Below are 25,367 nucleotides of genomic sequence, written 5' to 3'. Positions count from 1 at the left end.
AAATCCCAAACCATGTTTAGTTCTGTTGAACTTTCACAATTCAGTAGCTCCCTTGTGTATTTTAAGGATGTTTATATGTTGTAGATTTTTAATTGTTTTTGTTTTGGTTTGTTTTTTTTTGTGTGCATGCCTAAATTGCAAACAATGTCCTTTTATCTTTATAAAGCATAGCAAGGAAAAAAACTGTTTCTGACTTTCTCGTTTGCACACTGTTACTTTTATCTTCTTTTATGCCTCTTTTCTAATCAAAACATAGCCATACAACATTCAAGGATCATTCAGACACAATAATTTGCCAGATGCTGAGCAATAACATTACAAGTATGACACAAAATTACCATCCTCGTGTTTGGTCAATGCCTTCAGCAATGAAGTCAGCGGGGAAAGAGTCCTCAAGTTCTTTTTTGTTTTCAAACGGATAATGCACTTGTGCATAAGGCATACTTCCGCTCTCAAACCAGCAATCAAAAACTTCAGGGACCCGGTGCAATACGCCCTTTCCACAGCGTGAAGGGATTGTCAGATGATCAATACTATGGGAAAGAAAAAGATTGACGACATCTAAACTAAAACAAGAATTAGCACAAAGAAGTTTACATTATGTTCGCGCATAGGTACGATAGGAGTTTTGGTTTAAGTTTTAATGAGTTTTCCAAACGTAACCTTTCCTTTGACAACTTTTACAACTTAAAGCTACTTTAGAGAATTTGTATTAACAGTGTTGAGGAAGACAGAAGAAAGGAAAATGTACACATGTTAATTCTCAGTCTTAAATCCTCTTACTACTTTTGTATTTTCCCTATATCAATTTCCCAGGGTTTGGGTAAAGAATGAACATTTCTTATACCAGATCAACTATTTTTAACAACCAATGAACAGTCTCCATGACTGACCTTTCTCGATGGAGATCACTGACTTTCACTCCTGACAGCTCTTCCAATTCTGCCATTGAACCAATACAAACCACCTGTAAGAGATACAAGAAACGTAGTCCGTAATCTGTGCACTTTTTTTTCCCCCCTCTGCAACATTAGACAGAATATTTGTAGGTCAGTATCTTCCTAGTAGCTGATCTAGCCGAAAACCCTAAAAAAAAATTGTGCAAAGTCCCCCTGTTCAAACTGACAAAGCAGCAAACAACGTTTGAGATTAGAAATCACTGCCCGGGTTTGATACAATTCATGTTACAACAAATGGAGACTTGGAAGATCAAATGTGCTGGCAGATAGCAAAAAAGGAGGGGGCTTATTTGTTGTTTTTCAAACTATAAAAACATCACCTCTGAAAAATCCACAATCTTGCCTTCTACATAGACAGTAGTTTCAGATCCCACCTTTGTCATCTGAAGCTAAGGTAAGCAGCTAAATAGTTGAGTGTAAATTTTGTATCTCAGGTACAGTGAATTGCTCACCTTAACAGCATCTTATTCAAAGGGGAAAAAGAGCCACTGGTAACAAAGGAGTTAATTAGAAAATCTACAGGCTTCACTTAGTTTTATTACATTAATCTAAGGAAACACAAGCTGCAATCCTGGTCTGTATTTTGGAAGTCTGATCTCACATGCTATCAGTCCAATTCAGATGAGCCAAAGAAAAGACAAACAGATCTGACAGGGAGGAGTTAGATGTACCAACGTAAAGAAGCTAAAAGGCTGGAGATTTTTCACATAATGTAACTTCCAAAGCTATTCTTGGACAGAAGTAGACAGGGTACTGCTCAATTCCTACAGCTAGTCTTAAGTATATACATATGTACACACACAGAAATTGTGACTGACCAAAAGGGTTTGCTGTGTTTAATCCTACAAACTGTCATGAATTCCAGAGATGAAAAAAAAAAGTCTAATTTGTTTTTCCAACCCTGATTTTCAATCTAATTCAACTACTGGTCTGCATTACTCATCAGTCTTTTATTGTTACTTTTGAAACGTAATTTTGCCATCGCTTGTTTTATTTCTGTATGGGAAGTGAAGCATTACGATTGCACCGGTCAAATCTGCAGTTTGCATAGCAACCCGCACTGGGGAATTGATTCCAATTAAAAATATACCTTTATGAACATACCGTTTTTAATCGTGATTAGTTCCACATTCACCATGTGGCCCCATAAACAATTGTATGGGAGCAAGTGAGTGGGCAGCAGGTGCTTAGTTCAGCACTGCTGGCAGAAAAGGGGTTGTTTTGTTTTTTTTTTCTGAGCATCTGGTGCAACCACAGACTTCTACTGAGCAAGGATATTTTTGTAGAATAAGCACAAGTCCACATCTAAAAAGCCAACAGCTATCAGAGGAACACAGATAAGACCGTACTGAGGAAGGCTGCCTCTGTCCAAGGCAGAAGGATAGAGCCAGCATCCCAAGCATAGCTCACTGCGTACCTGAAGGCAAGAAAATTACACAAGTAGTAGATAGGAATCAAGTCCAGTTCTTCATTAGGTTACACCCACTTGTTTTTGCAGATTGGTTTATGCTATGGCTTCAGATAATTTTCTTCAAATGTTCAAATGCTTTAGCAGCCAGATCCCTTTCCCAATGAGCCACTTTTTCCTCCTGTTTTATTTTTCAGCCAGATCAACTACAAAAACAGCTTTATCAACATTTAATAGAGGACAGCAAAGACTGAAACAAGTAGGCAGGGACTGGAGGCTGTTCGACCCTGTTTCAGCATTACTAATGTGAAATCAGAGGTCAAGGTTAAATACTTCTAATGAAACATTCATCAGCATTATATCTATGTAAATTAGGATTATCCGCGTAAATAGGAAGACTACGGGCATCCTGCAACACTCATGGACCTCAATGTTCCTGTGCTCTGCAGTCCCTATTAAAGGAAAGTGTTAATCTTTGTGGGTTTCTCATTTCAGAGCTGTGAAGTACCTATAATCAAAGAATGAGGAACACTCAAAGAAAGAAGCCCACGCAGTGCAGCAGTACACCAGCAAGACATTCTGGGATTTTTAAAAAGAACCTTCTGAATAGTGATCAGTTAAAATACATGACTGATAAGGTCAGCTCCAAGTGGTGTTCCCAAAGCAGCCTGCAAGCAGACTGAAGCAGACCAGTTCCCTCCTACTTCAGCGGAGCACAGCCAGAGTCCTCTCGCTCCACATCTACAACGCACCAAAACTAGTCAAGGGTTTGTAGTAACAAGCAATGAAACCATCCAAGAGAACTTCTGTAACACCACTAAGTATTTAACACAATGATTTGTATGCAAGTTCTATAAAACTAACTGATGTCCACTTTATAAGCTCATTGCATTGTTGAAAAATTTTATTATCTACTCTAAATGAGATGTGTTCCTACACTTAGAAAATCATTAAGATTTGAGGGCTTAAAACAATAAAACTGTCTTCAAAAACGTGGTAATAGACAAGCTTCAAAAACTAAATTCCATTACGTATCTCTACCCAATAATTATGCTAAAATAAAAATAAGATAAAAACACAAAATAAAACTGTGGGAAACCAGATATTGATTTGTGATAAAATTCACTTTAATAGCAATTAATTCACCTTACTGTATATTAAATAAGGAACTGTTATTACTTCTCCAAGATTTAATATGCACAGCATAATTGCATGCGACAAAGTGTTCTTCTGAGAGCAATACATGAAGAGGTGGCTCAGCAATCTCACATGGCACTAGGCTGCATTAAAACTCAAGTGAGGAAATTTTGAGTGAATATTATTTCTGCATGAGAGCAGAAGTCACTTAGATCTTGATTTTTACATCAGCCCTGATAGCATTTAGTTTCAAAGCTATACCCTCACACATCTAAGAAGAATGAATATAAAGAAAAAACAAAACTTGAAATTTAGCATGGTCCAGAAGCCATTCTTAACTATTGAACAATGGTATGCAGTCTTTCGAGTAGACAGAAATGTATGCAAGATCTGCAGATAAAAATACTGGATACGTTGGTGTTTCTATCATTATTCAAGAACATGAAGCCCTGAGTAATATTTGCCATTAATTTCATGTTAAAGTTTCATCTTCCAACCTAGATGTTATATTGTTATTAAAAACAAACTTACCAAGGCCAAAAAAATCTGCACACACAGGAAAGAGGACAGCAAATGTAGTATTATTAGAGGTAGGGAGTGGAAGCGTGGGGGTATGTAGCTTTTACACAATCTTTTTCAGCTGTAAAATAAACTCCTGAAATACTTTAGCACAAAGCCAAAAGCCTTTCTTCTATCTTAAAACAAACAAACAAACCCTGTTATACTGAGTAAAGTATTTCAATTGTAACATTTATTTAAAACCTCTAGGCACTAACTGTCAGTCTTTAAACTTTAACCATTATATGGAACAAAGAAGTACTTGGTTTGCCAGCAATTTACAAACACACTCATAGCATAAATGCAATTCAAATGCCAAGGCTTTCTTAGATATTTAAATCTTAAGTGCTAGGAGTAAATTCTTCCCTTCCCCACCATCTACCTGCCTACCAGCAACATTTCCAGTCAGGTGGAAATACAAAATGCTTTATGGTACACATCTAAGTAATAGTGCAGTTTAAGACAATACTCTTCTGGAATATGCTTTTCTGTTGGCAAGCTTCCATGTCTCAAATGAAAGATAAAGCTTGTTCAAATCAAGGGAGATAAAGATTCGGGATGAAGCCATCAGTATTTACCTTCCATGAACATCCTGAAATGGATCACCATTTCATCTTTCCAGCATGAGGAAGACTCGTCACATTGGTCTAACCCACGTAGGAATAAAAAATCCCCACATTTTATGCTGAGAAATAGTTTTAAAGCTTGGTATTTTGACACTAAGAAAATGGTCATCACCAGAACTGTTACAGATTACTCACTTGCTCGGTGAATATTCATTTCTAGCATTAGCCTTATATACTCGCATCATTCTACTAGATTCACATTTTTACATTCTACCACATTCACATTTTTAGCACTACCAATGTGTATTTTCACTGTTCTGCTATGGTGGACTTGTTTTTATGCCTTCAACAATTCATTTGGATTGAAGCAACCAAGTATCAGAACTTCAAAAAACACATTGCAATGACCGAGCAAAGATCTCTTCCTTTGCATTTTCTGACTGCATTTCTTACACCATCAGCTTTCTGAACACTGAAAATACTTCCCAGAAAGAAAAGATGAATTCTATTGTTAAAAAAAAGCAAGAAAAATTGCTTAGTTTTCAATCAAAATCAATGAAAATGTGTGTGTGTGTGGAAATGCATGAACACGTGCATATTTTTATCACCTACTATAGATACTCGCATACCATTAAGATATAATAAGACTTACGACTGCAGCAGCCAAAAATGTAACAGTCCATCAATATAAGCATACATATAATACAGAGATTTTTCTGTCAACCAAAACTTTCAGTTTCTTACCTCTTCAAAATCATCACTGACCCACAATGGGATGGGCGTTCCCCAGTACCGGTTTCTAGATATAGCCCAATCTCGTGCATCTTTAAGCCAGTTCCCAAAACGCTTCTCCCTCACAAAATCTGGAACCCTGTTCCAAAAATAAGAAAAGTATTCTTTTATCACTGCATTCAATCTAACAGGAAACTAATAAGAATGTTTCTGTTTGATCTCATCCACAAAACAAGTTAATTGTAAATAGAAGGGCCCTTTCCCAACTCATGAGATGCATTCGGAGACCCAGAGATTAGTCTAAAGAAGGGAGCAGCCACATTACAGAAAATATATGGTCTCTTCCACCTTTTTCTGTTTGAAGCACTTGGCTCTCTAGCAAATAATTTGTTGAAGAATATATATTTTTTTTTCTTCCACAGATCATCCCCAAGAGTAACAACCAAAGATGAAATAATCCTTTGTTGGAAAAATTAAAGAATGGATTCACATGCTCACACTAAGGCAGGAGTTTGCCCAGCAGCAGCAGATTTATGAAACAAGTGTGAGCATCCCTCAGCAAGAGCTACAGATGGAAATGAATGCTACCATCTCTTAAGTTTCACCCATGATGTTACCATGTGAAGGTCCAAAGACCTCTTGATGTCAACATTGTCTAAGGTGAATAAAAACTACTTTGATAAGACTCAATTAAATACCATTCTGAAGTTCTGTAACTTCACTAGTTATTTCTAGATTTATTTCCGACTGCAGAGTTACCTTCTCTTATCTTCTCCGAAAGAAAAATGTGATACAAAAAGTTTTTAAACAAACTCAGAGGCTAACATTTCACAACATCCATATACCTGCTCAGAAATTCAGAAGCGTACACAGGCTCTCCATTTGTTTTAGGGTAGCACTCATTACCAGTAACTTTTTTGTGCTGACCTTAAGGGACCCTCTCTCCAAACACCAGTGGAAACTAACTGTACGAAGATCATTAGCATTTGCCTAACATTCCACTAATGTGGAAAACTTCTCTTCACATCACTCCTAAACTAGTTTCCATGTTTCAGAAGTTGTTAGACACTGATTAGCTGAAATTATTAGTCCCATTTAACATAGCTAGAGGCTGAAACAATCCCCCAATGACATTAAAATGCTAAAAGTTTCAACTCTGCCTCCTCAAAACACGCATGAAAAATTAATTTTATCCCCAAAGTGGACGTTAATCAAAAAAATGTACGTGGTGTGACCTCTTACTCTCTCTGAGCTAAGAAAACACGTAATTTACCTCTTTAGGTAAAATTGTCTGCCCCTGCTGCCAGTTTTTAGTGGAACATAAGACACAAACCACTTCATCTACTACAAATCATGTTTGTGACCGTGGTTTGTTGCCACTTTAGAGATACAGTACAGACAACCATTAAATAAAACGTAAAGAACCTGTGTCTCAAGCATATTTGGAGCTTGTCCCTCAAAAAATGCCTTACTTAAAACAACTTGTTCTGCCCATCACACAGATGCTTCACTCCCATGCTGTATCTGAATAAACTTGGCCTCACACAGAGACTACTCTGTACTGCCATTAATTTGTCAGCACACGGTCTTCCTTACAGTCCCCAGTTAATTATTCCATCTGAATTCCCAAGTACACTGTGAACAGAGTTGTGACTTTGATGAGACCGTGATAAAACCGTTATCACAGAATTATTACTGATGCTGGCCCTTAGCTTGCAAGAAATTTTGGACTGTGTTAAATCACATACATGTACCTAAGCCCAGAAGATAAAACAGTCCCCTGAAAGTAACCAGCTGCACAATTCGCTCAAGTACAAACACAGACCTCTGTGCATCCAAGCTGTCCTCGCAGCACAGATATTTAGATGCTTTAAGAATTACAAAAAGAAAAACAAAAGGCCACCCACATAAATAGTCCTACTTTCCAACACAGAGACATAAAGAAGCTCCTTGCCATATATCGATACACTTCTTCCATATTTAACCAGGTATCTGTCACAAGCCCCCTTCAGTTCAAAGGCGTAAATTTCAGTTTTAAGCTGGTGACTCCACTTGAATGTGGCTTGGTATGACAAGCAAGGTGACAAGTGCTACAGTCCATGCAGAGCAACCCACTGCTAATGGCACTGAACACATTCAGACCTCAAAACAAGTCAAGCTCCAGCATCAAACATTTCTACAAGTCTGCAACAGAAATCAAAGCAGTGATTTCGCTTCTAAAGGATTCCCACTACAGCCCCTGTGCTGTTAGAAACTTTTAGAAACTTTTTTTTTTTTTTTTATTTCCCAACTGGCCCACAATTTGTGTTGGTTTTGACCTTCCAATTTCTCTGCAAAATGACACTGATAAGATTTCCTACTTCCTTCTCAAACATTTAGCAAGGTTAAGGAGACTGCTGCCTCAGCAGGTTGTGAAGCTCTCAATTTATGCCTTCAGAATAGTGTGGGATAATAGCTATTTCTACTTCCTTGGCATCCAGGATAGTGCACTAAATAAACTTCAAGAAGCAGACACTGCAGCAGTTGAAAAGTTCATAGAACTGATCTTCACAACACCAAGAGATAAATATTGATTTGTCAAATTATAAATCAAATCTTGAATGAAAGTAACCAGTTTCAACTTGCTTCGATTTCTCTTGTTACTCCAACAACAAAACTCTGGCTGAACAAATTAGACACGATGGCAATTACGAATCTGCTTGAGATTTGGACATACATTTATTTTTGCTTGTTTGCTCTCATTTTTGAAGCGGATCTGAGGTTTTGCTAAATTCATGCATCACTATGAGTGAACAATGAACTCCCCTAACCTTTCTAGGCAGCTACTCATTTTCTTAGTGTCAAATCAAGATTCTATGTAACAAACAAAAAAAAGACTACAAAGACCAAAGAAAATCCAGTCCTTTAACAAAATGTATTAGCCTACCACAACAGAAACCATTCTCCTTGCCTGCAAAGTCTATGCGCTACAGACCATCCATGTCACAAAGCAAGTCAGCACAGATCTGAAAACTGCAGATTAGGGCGTATCTCTTCGATCCCAGAGCATGAATGTTTGTGGCTAACAGCAAGGTACCGCAGCTGCTGGTCCAGTGACTGCTCATCACCAATTAATACCAGAGGAATGGCATGAATTAAGATTTCTCTATTTACTTTTTGATTCTTCTTGCCAAGAGAAACAGGCAGGATGTAAGAAATCTAAATTATTACATAATCCAGAAGGAAAGTTATTAAAAGGTATGAGACATCTGTTCCTTTTCTGGGCGTGTATTTTGAAGTCTCTTCGTAACAATTCAGAATAGAGAAGAGTAATTCTTACCCATTTCAAAGATCAGATGTGCTCTGCATGATGCTTTGAGTTGGCTCACCTTGCACTAGTCATAGGATTCAGGAACATGATCACAAAGTAATATTACTGAAATAAACAGCTGTTAAATATTACCACGGCAGAAGTGTTATATGCTTTACCATTAAAAGCTCTTTGAGAGATACTAATTTTTTCCTCACTCTCCATTGCTCCTCTCATCAGCTAATTTAACTCATGGCATTCTTCAAAAAAAAAAAAAAAAAAAAAAAAAAAAAAAAAAAAACACAACTTTACATACTGGGTAAGATTTACTTCATAATTAATAATTAGAGGAAGCTCGCAGCTCATAAATTATTTGAAAAAAAAAAAAAAATGACCCATAAAGTCAGACTGATAAACAAAAAATAGCAAGAATTAGGAAATCTAGTAACAGGCTAGCAGCCAGCATTTGCTGTATTTTGTTCTGAGAACGTGGTCCCAAAATTATCCTCTCATTTGGCAACTTGGTAACTTTAAGCAACTCAGGAAATCAAGAACCAGTTACATGTTTGGAAAGGAGGAGTTCAATCTTCCAGTAGATAACTGAGTTAAACCAGCAAAAACAAGTCTGATTAAGTAATTATCCTAGGTTATTTAACCAAATATGTATAGATTTCTTTAAAACCATAACACACAATACCTGTTTTTGCTTTTCTTTATACACGTTAACTGCTCTTTACAAGACCAAAACTCTTAGATTCCATTATGTTAATTTGCTCTAATAATAAGTCTCCTTCAACATGACCTCAAATTGATTTTTAATGGTTTTTACTTTGAGGAGACAAAACAGACAGCTATTCGTGCCCTTTTGACACTTTAATTAGTGCCAATACTGTATCATGGACCTAATTAAAACTCCCCTGGATAGGGGAGGAGAAAAGGAGGAAAGGGGAGGAGAGAGAAAAGGTCAGCTGCTTGCAAAGCACACAGTTTCCACTGCAGCAAACACTCTCTCCTGCCCAGGTCAGGATAGCTCATCATAATGTGCACAACCACATACCCCACACAAGTTAGGGTTGCTTCCATCAGCCTAAAAGATTTTTCTGCTTATATGCTACTTATATTTGCTAAATTAATAGCACTTTCAATCATTTTGCTATAGCAATGTTTTTCTTCGCTCTTTTATCCTGGTTCCCATAGCAACAAACACTTTAGCGTGAGACTGCAATGCTGCTGCAGACTGCATCATAAGCACGCTGTCAGCAGCATACAGCTGCCTGACAAGCCAGGATTAACTCAAGTCATAACCTCCACTTGCATGATACATTTACATCTTAAAAAATCCCGATACATTTCATTAGTATGACCCAGACTTTTAATTGCTATTAAAATTCTTCCTCTCACCTCCGAAGGCAGCCCCTTGCATTGTGAAGCCAGTGAGGAACGAAGCTTTTGCTGTGGTTCTTCTTGCTGCTGTTTCCCTTGGAACATGCTCATGGTCATGGTTACCAAGTATTTTATATGGCATTACCGGCTTGTAAACACAAATCTACCTGCATTTAACATGGCACGTGCAGGTGGATTTTCCAGTTGCTGAAGAGCAACTGCAGAGTGAACTGATGTTTGGAGTCTTGGACTCCAGCAATAACTTCATCAACAACGAGCTTTTGATGACCATTCATTGGGACTGAAAAGAGGCTGTATTCATGACAAAAACTCTCTCTGCTTATGAGGCTTGGAGTGGAAGCAGCAAAATTAGGGCACAGCAGAACACAAGCTATCAACATCACTTGGAACAAGCCTTAAAATTCACTCACAATCCTCAACTATGTCTGATAACAGCCACTAATAAAACCTTCTGACTTATGCTGTTCTAAATTAGACAAACATGAGATGAGGCTAACCCTGCAGCAATTTTTTTTCCTACATCTGTCTGTAGGCAGTGATGTTTGCTTGTGTTTTAGCTCGGGATACGCTGCCACCTAGTGACCACACATTGCTATACACTTTGCTCTCACTACTACAAAAGACTTCATTTGGATTCACATTTTCTTAAGTGCAGTTGATGATTCAAAATGAACAGTGACAATGAAATGATGATATTAAGGAAAAAATACAAGAAAACCTTTACACATAAGATGCGTTTAAAACAGTTGAAATGCAAATCATTTATTTACATTAGAATAGGAAAGAAAATACCCTAATAAACATCTTAAAAAAAAGAAAAAAATGGAGAAAACAAGGGACTAACTCATTTTCCTAAATTATCCTGCAATTCCATTATAATTTAAATTCTGTTGCTCCTGCTACAGAGCCAGATTTGTCATCTGCATGAAAATAAACAAGATTAGTAGAAGAAACATTAACTTTCCACTGCTGAACTGGCCCTACACCCACCTTCTGCACTGCCTACCAGACAGGGTTTAGGATACAAGATAGGCATAATTTGTGAATAACTCATGCCTTTTAAAAGGCTGGAGACAGTCTTCTGTTCAGCAAATAAGAATGGCCAAAGACCAGAAAGGTCGTATCAAAAGCCTCGAAAGAGAATGTACTTGGCTGAAGCATGTGAAGACACTGGTTCCTGGGTGCTCATACAGGAACAGCAGGAAGCCTGCAGAAGTCACACTTCTAAAACAAAATATTAACTTCCAGCTAAAAGGTCTGCTTGCATGTGTATACTATAAAGAATAGTATTTTCATTAATCACTTAAATTGTTCTTAAAAATCAAAAAATAATATCTCTAAGAACCAATATATCACACTCCATTACAATGTTTGGATTTTTCAGTGCCAAGATGATGCAGGAACAAAAGGCTTGGCTTCTTTGAAGTCTGTCACATCTGCTTTCCGTCCACTGATGCTCATTTTTCCACTATATTAAGTGCTGTAAATCTTGCATAAACAATGTCAGAACTGCGCAATAGTCACTAATGCTAAAAACTAGTCAACAGTTAGAAGTAATTATTTCCAAAGTTACTGAAGCAGAACTCCTAACTTTGAGGGAGTTATTTTTTTAAAAAGAGTTCAAGGCTGAAATTCCAATACAAAGTACAAAATATTTAGAACCTCTTCTGTCAACCTGTAAGCGTATGAGGACAGTGCACTGCCCGAAGTGTGAGCTACTATGTTTCTAACTTATGTTTCTAAATTAAGTTACTCTTTACTCTAATTTATGAATCTGCAACTTATACCAGCTTTGAACTCGGATCACAGCAATTCATCCTATGACAGAATCTACGGTGGCATGCTTTAGTTGCTTGTCAGCGGTTATGTAGGAAATTACAACAAATCATAATTCTTTCAACAAATCTTTACCACATTTCTAACAAACAACTAAGGCTAAATGCAAAGTACTTACACCAGGGACCCTGCCTTGGTGCTGCACCTAACTCTTCTTATTGACGTACCAGAAAACCAAGGCCTGACAGCTCCGAATGGTACCACAGACAGATTCTCTCTTCCTTAGCTCAAGTACCACAGTAGTAGGCTATCTGAATACAAGATCGCTTTTTAAAATTATTATTGTTACTATTTTACCAATTCTGTAATAAAGAGAAAATTCAATAAGGGATCTTCAGATAAAGACTGAAACACCATCCCTACTTAGTGCTTCTGTGCCATGTTTTCAGCAATTTCCAGTCCATACCTTCTCACACTGACCACAGTAAGGCTGGGAGAACTGAAAGGGTTTTTAGTTACTTTCTGATCTGAAAAAATGCTGTCACGTTACTCCCATAATCATTCGTGTAAGCTACAGTTAAGCTAGAAAAGTGAAGATACAATTGCAGGCTTTCATAAATTTTGAGTGACTACAGCTTAATTAGTAGGCTATTTCATTAAAAAACTAATTAGAAATGCAATCAGGTTGCAAAGTTTGTCCAACTATGTTTAATCTATTTCCATCAAAAAGGATACCTATAAAGAGTGCAGCTATTCTTAAGGGACAATAAACTTCTCAGTCATTAATAGTAATAAAAAAAGCAATGCAGTCAAACTCATTTTGCAAAGGTTAATATAGTCTGAAAAGCATTTATCCCAATTTTCTCATTTTCAGGACATGTTGAAGCCCCAGAGAATCCAAAAATATATATTTTTTGAGAAGCTAGGTATTATTCTTGTGACACTTTAAGAGCTCAGGTCTCTTCAAAAGCATAAAAGTAGGTTTGGGGAAGGATGGAGTCCCCAGCATTTTAACAAACCAATAGTGAATAACACAAGCAGTGTCAATGCTGACTTAAGAAGTTACACCCCAAACCAAATGGACATTAGTGAAGGACACAGGAAGTAATCCTTAAAAGTAACGTCCTTTTTTCTTCAAAAGCTGGATTTTAAAAGCCATCTTTATGGAGTGAAAGCCATTGAGAACTCAAACTAGTTACAATGAAAACACATGCTGAAAATATGCATTAATATGATTTTAAAAATAACTTAGTCATACTAAGGTCACTACTCATGGCCATATTCCCCTACAAAAAGATTCTCACAGTCTCTGAGACCATACTGTTTCAACAGAAACTCTGAGGAATCTGTTTCATACACAATTATGGAATTATGCTGAGACTCAACAAGTGCCTAGAAGACCAAGTGATACTTTAATTCCAAGCACACTGAATACTGCCAATTCAGACAATCACTGGTGTTCCCAACCAACAGCACCTCTCACTTGTATCCCCACCACCCAACATGTCCATAAGACAATACTTAGAGCACAAATACATACACGAAGTAGGGTTCAAACATTGTACTAGCTCTTATGTCTCCTGGATGTGTAGAGGTGATCAGTTTCTTCGTGAAGTTTTGCTTCTTCAGAAACAAAACTATCTCAGCTAAATACTTCCTTTTCATAATAAAATCATTACATTTTTCCTATGTTCATGTGAAAATTAAGCATGCAGGTCTACTGTCAGTCATCAAAACAGTAAAAGCATCTTGAGAAAGCTAATTAAAGCTAAGAACAAACACTTTCACCCCCTCTCCAGTTTATTTTTCCCCAAAAGAAGGATCACAGTATGTTCTGTTATGGAAAACAGAAAGCAACACTTACTAATCCACAAAATCATCTTACATACCAAGACTGGGCATGTGCTTATTAGCAAGCCAACACTGCAGCATTTTTGGGCTGTCTCTATCATGGATCACTAACCTCATATTTCAACATTTACACTGCTTGTACCACGTAAGCAGTTATGCAAAAGCTGCTCATGGAGAATTTAATTGCTAACTACTGTCCATGAAGAAACGCAGCCTAAGCTGTAATTGTTCTGTTTCACCTGAAAGTTGAGTCACCTTTAACACCAATTTCATATGCTAAGCAAAGGCACTCTGGTAGAACCCCACTTTTTCCTGAAGTCCTCTTCTGCAAAGACTGAACAACCAAAATGGAACACAGTACAGCTGAATGAGGTTTTAGCTTCCACATTTTCCCCATCTGGTCTCAGCTTTCCAAGCAGTGGTTAGTTATAAGAGGGGATGAAAACTGAATGTTATGGAGGTAGAGAGGATAGGATACTTTTACACACCAGAAGTCTATAACAGACTCAAAATGGCTACCGTCTCTAATAGCTCCCTCTTACTGCTAATTTGGTAATGTATTTAGGTTATTATTTAAAGCTTACCTTTTTTTTTTTTTTTGCCTATATTTTTTCACATTCCCTCTAAAGAGAGATTTAATTTTTGGCATTCTCAGGCCATTTTTATTTAAACCTCTGAAACACTGGATTTACTTGCGGTTACTTCACAAAATGGGGCATTTGTGTGTGTTGTTTTTTTTTGTTTGTTTGTTTGTTTTTTTGCACTTTTTGTTATTATTGTTGACTTGGTTTCCCCTTCAAAAGCACCTGTGACAAACTATCCGTTTTCCCTGTAATAACTAGATGAGAAGAAAAATACTTTACCTATGAATTAATTTACTTTGCAACAATAAATACCCAGAAATTAGCTGTCTAAATTCTTCTCTAATGGATCTTGTCTGGGAGGCTTAGCTATATAGTTTCATGCTTCCTCAGGTTGAAGATTTCCTTTGCAATTTCTCTCATGCTGAATTTCTTAGCATTGTATCACACAATTTGAGGATACTTTTAACAATCCCATAACATAATTCACTGTAAACTTTACGAATCTAACTTCACTGTTAGATTGCGCTCAACCTTAACTGCACCCTGAAATGTATTTCTCATGGAACTCTACGCAAGCAAAGAATGCCTTCTCAGACACAAGAAAGGAAGAAGGTGCAAACATGTTCATGCACAAGGTTGACGTGCAATTAAGTACGTTATCTGTTCATGCCAGGAACACTGTCCCATTGCTCTACCAGTTGGAGGACTGTTTGTGAAACCTAAGATAAAACACTATGGTTACCAGTGCCATTCCAGTAGCACTGCCTCAAAGACAGAATGGAAATATGATGTGAAGTTAGCACAGCAATAGCAAGAAATTGCTTTGTAGAGATCCCTCCTTGTAAAGGAAAAAAAAAAAAACATGCAGGAGACATTACCAGTAACATTGTGCGTTATTCTCCAGTAGCTTCTCCACCATGTGCTCTACTCTTACAAACCAGCTCGGCACAGCTTTGTATATTAATGGAGTATCTGACCTGCAGAGGGAAGGTGATGGAAGAAGGGAAAACACGTTAAAAAAAAAAAAAAAAAAACACATTTTTTTAATAAAGTACACCTTAAAATGCAGTTTTATGCAATTCTATACGGAACCGTTTTCTCTGCACAGACAGAATTCATTGTACTTCCTGATATATTATCACAGTACCAGAGGTTGTTTTGTTGTGGGTGGGGTGGGTTTTTTTTTGCTTGGGAGGGGGACTTTTTGTTCTGTTTAAATACAAACTGTTACACAGGCTACTATTTTAAAATAAACTGCTAAAAACTAAATAAATCCCTCACCCAGCAATTTAAGGAATTTTCATAGCAAGAGAATCGTAATAACAAACTATACTTGAATTTTCAATGTGTGTTCCTTTGCAGGACAAAAATATGAACTTTGCTTAATTTTAAAGTGAGTCATTTAAGGCTTCCAGGTGAGCTCATTCTATATTTTTTTACATCAGTATCTCCAACCTAAAAAGCCAGAAATTATTTTATCATCTTCTTTCAATTTGTATTTAATAAAATAGTAAAGTCAAAGATGGACCAGCAGTACCCAGGGTTAACTAGATGAACGTCCCATTCCAGGAGGAGAAAGAAATATCCAGATAAACATATAAAAGCTTTAAGTCAAAGACATCTTAATATATTCCTTACTTCAGCATTTAAGACAATTCATACAAAACCAGCATGGAGTGGGAGCAGATTGAAAACTTGGGATTATTTGGAAACAGGAATGCTGTGCTCAAGAGCAAACATTCTAAGCCACAAAGTTTCACTTCTTAACTTAAGAGTCCTAAAACCTAAAAAAGAGAATAGGTAACTCCTCCTACAGCAGCAAGCCCATAGTGAAAATAAAGCACACTGAAAGCTACAAGGTACTCCAAAAGTATTTCAGTTCTGAGCATCTTGTTTCAGATGTGCTGAAAAATGAATTGCCATCAAATACCAGATTTTGAACTACTGGAAACAAGAGCAAGACCTGAGAACAGTTTCTGAGTCTTAAAGTGTAAAGAGACTGCTGGGACAATAACTGGTACCCAATCAGTATCAGAGGCAAGCAGATGAAAATGTAAACATTGCCCAGGCTTTCAACCTAACATTGAGTTTCTAATACTTGATAACCGTTCCAAAGCACCTGGAGAGAACTGCTACCGCCTACATGAAAGGTAGTGAGAAAAGGGCAGGTGGCAGTTTCCCTAAATATGTTCATTCTTGTAGCTGTACAGCCAAGCAGTGCCTCGACAGGGAGATAAGTGTATATTTATATATATACACATACACACTGAAAAACTGCCCAACCAGTAATATTTTATACAGGTCTGCCCCACGTGACTGGTGACAGTTGAGGAAAACGGACTGAATTCTTTACAGCAAAAGTGGCTGAGAAATCCCCATTACTGGGCTGTTTTCCATCAATACAAGACAAGGGAAAAAAAGACCCAGCCAGACCTTCAAGCAGAGATGGGTGCCGAAAAAATTCCTTTCTGCCTAAACATTCTTCAGTCTGAACTTACGGTTATTTTCTTTCCCCATTCTTAAATAAGCTAGGTCAGCTTAAGGAAGACAAATAGGTCCTCCTGAAGGCCAGAACTGATTCCCCTACATCGTATGATAGTTGAACTACATCTGCTACACCTTCTCAGTCCTAATTAAAATTACTTACGTATATATGCATATAGATGTATATTCATGTATCAAAGAATGAGCAAACTGAGTAAAAAAAAAAAACGAAGAAGAAAAGGGCAAAGCACAAATGTGACCACCCTGCTCAGGAGTCAGTTATGCTGGTGAAGCTGGCTCAGGGAATACGTTATCTGGAAATGGTTGGCAGCCAAGGCAGTATTGTGCAGAACACTTGCTTGTTTTCATATTCCCTCCTACACATTCACTTCTGGACAATGTCATGCGGTCTATGGAGATGCATGGCTGTTTGGTCTGATTTAGTACAACCACTCCTAGTGCTTCCATAACACTGTCCTTTGGCTCCAACTTCAGATCTGTAATTTTTCAGTACCTCACAAAGGACCAAGATTGATGTAGTCAATTTACTGACAGTACAAGCTCAAAATAGAAGGCAAAAATGCCACAATTGCAGTGAAGAAAATCAATTTAAAACATAAAATCCCCTTTTCCACGTTACCTTCCACCCCCTGCCTCTCAACATAATAGTGCTACTCACAAAATTCAGAGAGAATCCCACAAATAAAACTTTGTACTGTAGCTAACGTTTGCACGTAATCATAGAATGGCTTGGGTTGGAAAATCCAAGATCATCTAGATCCAATCCCCCTGCCACAGGCAGGGACACCACTCACTTCTGGAGGTAGCTGCACCTAACATTTCCTGTAGTCTTCAAAGAATACTTACATCAATGGATCTATGTATCTTATGTATCTTATGGTAAAATTGAGCTGATGTTGAACAAGTAAATATTTAAATGGAGACAGTAGGTTCAGGCAAAATGCTGGGATGATTAAACAGTGGAAAGCACCACACCAAGGACACGAGTTGAGAGCAGATAAAACATAACAAGAACACCTTATTTTGGCAACATAAGAATATTCAGTCTCTTGCTATGACAAGGAACTTCACAGTACACGCCAAAGCGTGACAGAGTCACCTACCCAGTCTCACAGCATCACCCCATCACATGCAGAGATGAGTTCTGATACCCAGGACCAGCACATCCTTCAGGGAATGCCAGTGGTAGTGTGCTTGCATAGGAGTGTGTCCTTTAGAATTTTATCAGAGGTGGCATGGTATCTGAGCAAGATGCCTGTTCCTTAGCAGTGGCACAAAATTAGCTCTCTGAAATCTTTGTAGATGAAAAGATCTGAGAGCATTTTTTTTTGTGTGCACTATACACGCCCAGTAATTTCTCATACCTGTTTTGGACTATATTTTTTTGCAATTTAGGAAGCAAATCACACATAACTGACCGTGTGCCATTAAAGAATGCTTCTTGGCTTTGCTTTGTCTGGCTTAAAAAGATAAAGCTCTGTATCTGCCTGTGACAGAGCTTCCCAATATTGCCTCCTAACAGGCTGGCACACAGCAGTTACAATGGACAGATGCTTCAGCTTGTTACTTTTGCTACCTTCCCGAGTTGCTAAACTGCTATCTAGACCAGATAAGCATTCAGGCTGTCAAGATCTCACATGTCCACAAAGCAGATTTTGCCAGTGATTTCCATTTGCAGCAATTCCAGTAAGAGGAATTCTAGCTGAATGTTGTCTACTGTGTATTTACCAGTGTCATGGTTTTCCTCTAAAGTTTCAATGTTAGTTGACAGAAGATTACTACATATCTTACAACAAAACAATAAGGAGAAGGACCCTAATTTGATGTGTAAAAAGAGGAAATAACATTCAGTACTCAACAACTGCCTGGTTCCAGGGAAAAGCAGGAGCAATAAATAGTACATTAAGTAGAAGGGCCCAATTTCAAAGTTCTTTTACTTTAATCAAAATAACTTGTAACTATGTTCGAAGTCAAAAACTACTCTTCTACTTTTAGCATATTCCAATTATGGGTTGATTTCTGATGGCAGTGAAATGAGTTTTTCAAGTAGATTCCATTATTCTGCTCTTCCCACCAGATAATTTGCTGCTAGGTGCTGCCTGCAACTTATCATCAATCAACAAAAATGTCAACAGTGTGGCAAGCCTAAGTATGTTCTACAGAATCAGCACTTCTGCACTACTAGCTTGTCTCCAAAGGGCATGACTATATATTTGAGTTACTACATAAAGAAAATAAAAGTGCTGCTTGTTTTTGGCTGCCATTTATCAAAAACTGTCCCTATTCACAAAGGACATACCACAGAGTAATTCCCCTTCCTCCCTCAGCTAGCTCCTAGTCAGGAACAAGGCAGTCATGCTATTCAATGGCAAGTAAAGGTTATTCTTGCTGTAGTTGAAAGATAAATGCACGCTGCTAAAACACCTCACCTAGTAGCGTTAGAGCAAGACACAGAGAAAAGCTTTGATTCACAACCATTTCAGTACTGGTGCTGTACACATCAGATATGACTAAAGATGTTCCAAGTGGCTTCAAATCTGAAATCAGATTTTATTTATTATTTTTTTAAAGTGTGTCTCACCTTTTAAAAAAATAGTTTAATAAAATATTCCTAATAAAAGACTTTGGAGGTGTCTTTTTTTTTTTTTTTTTTTTTTTTAAATAATTGACACTATTGAGTCTTTTTTTGTATATCTCAATTTTGACAACAATTACAAGAGCAATTTTCAGGACACTGAACAATGTCAAGCAACTACTCCTTAGCAAATCATTATTAATATCTAGTGGGGCAAACTGGGAAAAGCTATTTTGTAAGGAAAAACCACCCGCATAAAAGTCAAATCAGCAATCACCAGATAGACATTTTTGTCTCAATAGAAGATGAAAGCAATAAGAAGTACTAACAATGATAGTTATTCTTCTTCAAACACGCAGTTAAAGCCAGAGTGGATACTAATAAAAACATGCTTCATTTCTAGATTAAATTTGCCTAGCCTTCATTTCTCTCCTCTGAATATTTTTGTTTGTTTATTATTCTGAGTGCCCATGGAGACTTGCACACAGTTCCCCTTCAACATCTGCAAAGAATTCCCAATCTGACAAGGACAGCTGGTGACAAGCCACTATGCTGAACCAACTAGCAACATGCAACTCTGAAGAACAAGTTCAAACTCAAATTTAAAAAAAAAAAAAAAAAAAAAAGTAAAATCTTAGCTGAAAACAATTTTCAGCACTAAAATTCCTGAGACTTATGGAAAAGAAATCCCATTTAATTGACTATGAAAGCAAAACTGCAGCCCCTCTGATTCAGTACTCTTGATTCCTTTTACTTTTAATCATGTTGAAAAAAATATTTCAGCAGGTTAAGGGAGGATGGGAAAGGAAGCAAACCTGAAGAAACTATTCAGTCACAGCCCGCAATCTTAAAGCCATGCACACTTCTCTCCTTACCTCCAGCAGAAAGGATAGCTGTGTTTATAAGTACTGCTGTGAACCAGTCTGCCTTTCTCCTTCAGTAATTTAATGATGTTCTTATCTGCATCCTAGAAAGACAGAACAAAGTTTTCCTTGGGTAACAAATTTCACTATTTCAGTAAGCTACCATAGAATTCAATTCCAAACAAAAAAGACCCCTACAAATAATCCAGTATCTACACATACAAAAGTGGAAAAAAAAAAAAAAAAAAAACCTTGCACAGAATCCATGTATTTATTGAAGAGGCACTGTGAAACACTAAATTCAAAAAGTTATTTGCTCCCCAAATCCTGGTAGATAGCACCAGTCCCGTATTACCCTTAACCTTGTTTCCACATACACTAAATGGTACAAAATTCATTTTTATTCTGTAACACTGACACACACCAGAACTCACACTATAAAATATTTTAAGTTGTCTGATTGTGCAGCAGAACACAGTGCCTCTTACCTAATATTTAGACTTCATTCCTCAATGTGACCGTTACAGAAGTTGAAGCATCTTCTGTTACACCTAACTAGGCAGGATTTACATTCTAAACTGGGACTGAAAGATGTTAGAGTTAAAGACAATCTACTGGACAAATGCTGTCAAACTGAGATTAAGAAAGGAAAAAAATGTATACAAAAGGTTTTGGATATTGCAGTATTCACAAGTTAAAAAGGGATTCAGGACCCTAATATTTTCCAAGAGCCTTAAGTTCAGATTCCTATCATCAGCAAGAAGGCAATAAGAATGTAGTCTCCAGTGTTCCCTTATGTGACTCAATATACAGCAGGAAGCAACGACAGCTGTTTGAGTTCAAATACAATACAAGATTTTAAGCCTTTTACCTGTAAATTGTGTTCATAGGAACAAGCTATCAAATTGTAGCAGTGGGAAACCCTGAGTGAAAAACAGATTGTTTACTGAGTACATAGAAATTAAGAGGCACTTATTTTAAGATTTGTCTGGAACAATCTGGAGTTACTTTGGAGCTACTTTCACATGGATTCTCTTGCATTTATTGGCAAGTAAATTCATGTTGTAATGTGTCCTCCAAGTGGGGAAAATGATCAGATTTCTCTCCCAGTTCTCTTCTCAGCTAATCAGCAACAGAAAAGAACACTTCTACATATAAATTTTATCTTAAATAAAGTAGCAATTTTCTTTCTCCAATACCACTGACCTTCACATACTGTCCAGCAAAGTCAGTCACTTCAGCTGTGAAGCATCCTGATGCATCAACAGGACAAACTGGCACTGAATCTTTCTGAATTATATTAAAATCCACACACACTCTGTAATCATCCTATAAAAGATACAAGTGCAGTAGATACAAGTTACAGAAGTCTAAAATATCCATTATAATATCCACTCCTGAAAAAATAAATACAAAATAAGAAATATGATGACTGGACAAGAACAGAATATTCAAGCTTTACTACACCAAAATATACCTAAGAGAGTATGTTATTTTACAAAGTTGTACTTTTATTTATCATAGAAATTATTTTTTCTGTCAAGTACATGCATTTCTCTACTTCACCTATTAAAGGCATACGTGCACATGCTTCTGTGCACATACACGAATGTTTGCATGTACACATACATACATACAAATATTCAATGGCTTCAGGTTATTATTGCATAGAAAACAATCTGAAAAATAGTCATGCTCTTGTACCAGCCAACAGAGACTTGTTACTGTTAACACACAAGCCTGTATGGCATTTTTAGACAGCAAGTTGTTTTAATCAGTTTAATTCTGGAAGTACAGATGAGAAATCCCAACTTCGAATGTCTTAATCTAAAGCTTTTAAATCGGTAGTTCCCAATTTTTGTTGGTTGTAGGCAATGATACTGAACAAGAATTACATATGGACAACACCACATTTTATTTTTCTGGCCAGCCTCTGTTTAATTCTTTAATTTACAGTAGCAGTAAGGAAAAAAAAAATAAGGACAAGAGGGTCAATTCAAAGTGGGTCAATTCAAAGTTTTCATGCATGCTAAAAAAACGTGGTATGCTCTAAAAGCAAAGAGCAAACCAAAATTACTAGGGGAACAGGACAGTTCAGATTTTGCTTTCAATTTTGAAGCCAAAGTAAAGGCATGTCTTAACCAATCATTATTCCAGATTACCTGATTTTTTGCCCTGAAGGTAAAAATCACATTATTGGGGGGTTGTAAAGGAAGGGAGATGGGGACAGTTGCAGATCAATCTCTCAACACACTTGCAGAACCACTTTACTTCCCCCAAAGAGCAAGGTCCTGTCTAAGCCTGCATCCAGGCAGGTTGCTTTTGTGCCTTACAGGTTCCTGTATTACTGCTCTGACGAAACAGGGAGAAAAACACTAATTTAAGGGCAAAAAATTGTAGGTTTTATTGTGGCATGAAATGGAACCTGCAGTGATCCTGTCTGTCTAAACCAGCTGTAGCTGAACTGTTAGCCTCCTCTTTGCTTAGAGCTCATTTACCTTTGGGGAAACAAGCACACAGCAACTCTCAAAAGAGTTGCACTCTAAAGCAATTAGTCCACCTTGAGCAAGGAGATGATATCTGAAGCAAGTGTTCAGCTGAGCATTAGCCATAAGTGTTTCACAGCCAGCTGCACTACCCTTCCCTAGATGTAACCCATACCAGTGAGCTGGCCTTTGGAGTGACAAAGCAGGATTTCCAGCCTCCAGAGAGGAACTTTCTCCTACATCTTCTACGCTACCCACTAGCTCCTACCAGCTCCCTCAAGCCAGGTCTGTTGACCCAGACAATATTTTAAAGGGCACACTGAAACTCGTCGATAGCAATTGTGAAGCTGGCTTCAAGTGCCAATGCCTTACATGCAGGAACAAAAACCCACTTCAGTTACAGCACTCAGTTGCTCCATATACCACAGCCTCTCCTTCTCAGCTGCTGTGGACAGCCACCACAGTTATTCAGCCTCTCTTTGGTCTACCAGCTACTTTGGTCAATAGATTAACCGAGACAAGCCCGTTCTTAGTTGACCTTTCATCAGCTGTTCTTTCTGAGATACAGCAAGCAGACCGCAGTGTTAATATGTAGGCCAGATGACAGAACTAACGTCAACCACAATTTGGCAATGAACTGTAAAAGGCTTTGAAGCAGCAGCCAGCACTGAGTACATCAAAGCCTGGCACACTGACAACCTAGCTAAAACGTACTAACAAACCTTCCACTTCGCAGGACCTATAGGTCAAGATGTGGTTCAGTTTGGTTTACATCACTGAAGCAGCCAGTGATATATCAAGGGTTTCCTTTCTTTTGAAAAACTTGAACTTGAATACAAAAGCCCTACAGACTGACCTGCCATTCATTCAATTTAATGGAGACTTGCTTCAGTGACCACAATCCAGGAATATATTCAGGCACATGTAGAAATCCACAAGTGCTAAACCCCACTGGAAAACTAAAACAAATTTCAATTCTTTCCAGGACTGAGGTCATAGTGCTGTTTTTTTTCCTTAAATGCCTGCCATGACTAGATCTCTTCAAAGATTACAAACGAAAGTCAAAATGAACAAAACAGAAGCTATTAAAAACTCATTGGTAAGAATAACTCAAAGCTTTTCTACCTGGAACTTGAAAAAAGCTAACAAAAAACTGAAGTCAAAAGGTTTACCTGTAGCACCACTTACACAAAAAACAAGTGTACTTTTGTAATGCATTGAAAAGAATATGCAACAGCAATGTATCTATGAAACATCTATGATTCATGCCAAGCAGGTGCTGGAATTACAGGGTTTGCAAGCAAGCTAAACTGCACCTAAAACTTTTAAGTTGATGAAATAATGAAACGTCTGAACAGCTCAATTTTAATGTCACGTTAATCTGGAGGTACAATGGATTTAAAAAGTTTTTATGCAGGTTTGTCTTGCTGCATGAGCTTTCATTTTGATTTCTTTTGAACCAAAGTAAGTGCTTTCTCATACTGCATCACAGCTTGTATTTGGCAAAAACATCAGACAAAACAATAAAACTACATATCCTGGAACTAAAGGTGAATTTTTAATTTAAAATGTTGTTGGAGAAGGATATATTTCTAAGCTATTATCAGATTGTCTACTAGTAAGAAGAATAAAAAGGCCTTACTTTCAACCACTATTTATCAGAAAAACTTACTTATCACTTAGGAAAGGAACAGAAGAACCAAGACAACACTTCTAAACAAATGTGCTCTTTTCCTTCCAATGGTAGCATATCCAGTTAACCCAGGTCCATATCATTCATTATAAAGTCTAGGTGCTCCACAGCTACCGCATGCAAAGTTTTGTTTGTGATCTTAGTGTACTTTTTCCTCCCACAAATACTCTATGCATTCTTTCCTTCGTAATGCATTTAACATACTGTCATGTTTTCAAAAACTCTGGTTTTAAAAAGGCAATTGCTGACTTCCCAGGAGAGACAGAAAAAAATTTTCCCCCTTCTGTGTTTACACAAGTCTTTGTGTGCTTATAACAGAATCAAACAGAAGATGGCAGATAATCCTTGCTCTAACTGGCTGGGCAGCCTTTCCAACAAGCTGTTTCCAGCAACTAGAAAATACACAACAGGACATTCCAGCAGTCAATGGAAAGCTTCTTCCAGAGTTCCTTCTCTGTTAGTAGCCTTTACTCTTCCCTTATTCCATGTCCTACAGCAAGAGTTCCTGATTCAAAGCCAGGACTGGTCCTTTATCCCTCAGTTAACTCCCTGCAATGCTCAGCGATAGGGGAATATCTGAGGTTTAGAAAATGTCATACGCTTTAAACTCCTTAAGACACCCTATCAGTCACCATGAATTTCTTCATTAACGAGTAAAATACTACACACTTTTTTTTTTTTTTTAAAAAAAGATGTCACAGCTGTCTTAAGCCAGGACATCTTTTCACATCAATGTTCATCTTTACAAGACAAACAGAACACCACAACAGACGCAGCAAAAAAAGACGAGAAAAGATGGGATATTTCACAGGAATACAAAGAGGTCTGTTATTAATGCCAATGGTTTCTGGAAACGATGATAGAGATTGCAGTTCAGGGACTGCTAATTGCTAGACATTGGCAGCTCTACTATTACAAGTTTTTTGAGGGCATCTTTGGATAATGGCTGAAGACAGGACACTATACAAAAAGGACAATGAG

General features: G+C 37.5%; 1 protein-coding gene across 2 annotated transcripts in view; it reads right to left on the bottom strand.

Annotated features, from left to right (window-relative positions):
• The window catches only part of IARS1 (isoleucyl-tRNA synthetase 1), a 101,918-nt gene that overhangs the window by 47,884 nt on the left and 28,667 nt on the right, over window positions 1-25,367 (bottom strand). For both annotated transcript variants that reach the window (XM_082768360.1, XM_082768361.1), the window contains exons 12-17: window positions 21,414-21,536; window positions 20,220-20,311; window positions 15,143-15,241; window positions 5,373-5,499; window positions 894-967; window positions 339-533 (exon numbers count right to left, since the gene is read on the bottom strand). In XM_082768360.1, the coding sequence (XP_082624486.1) occupies window positions 339-533; window positions 894-967; window positions 5,373-5,499; window positions 15,143-15,241; window positions 20,220-20,311; window positions 21,414-21,536 (710 nt within the window). The remainder of the gene's footprint in view (window positions 1-338; window positions 534-893; window positions 968-5,372; window positions 5,500-15,142; window positions 15,242-20,219; window positions 20,312-21,413; window positions 21,537-25,367) is intronic.

This window comes from Aythya marila, assembly GCF_965140915.1.
Source record: "Aythya marila genome assembly, chromosome: 10".
NCBI lineage: Eukaryota > Metazoa > Chordata > Aves > Anseriformes > Anatidae > Aythya > Aythya marila.
This window is presented reverse-complemented; position numbering and strand designations above follow the sequence as displayed.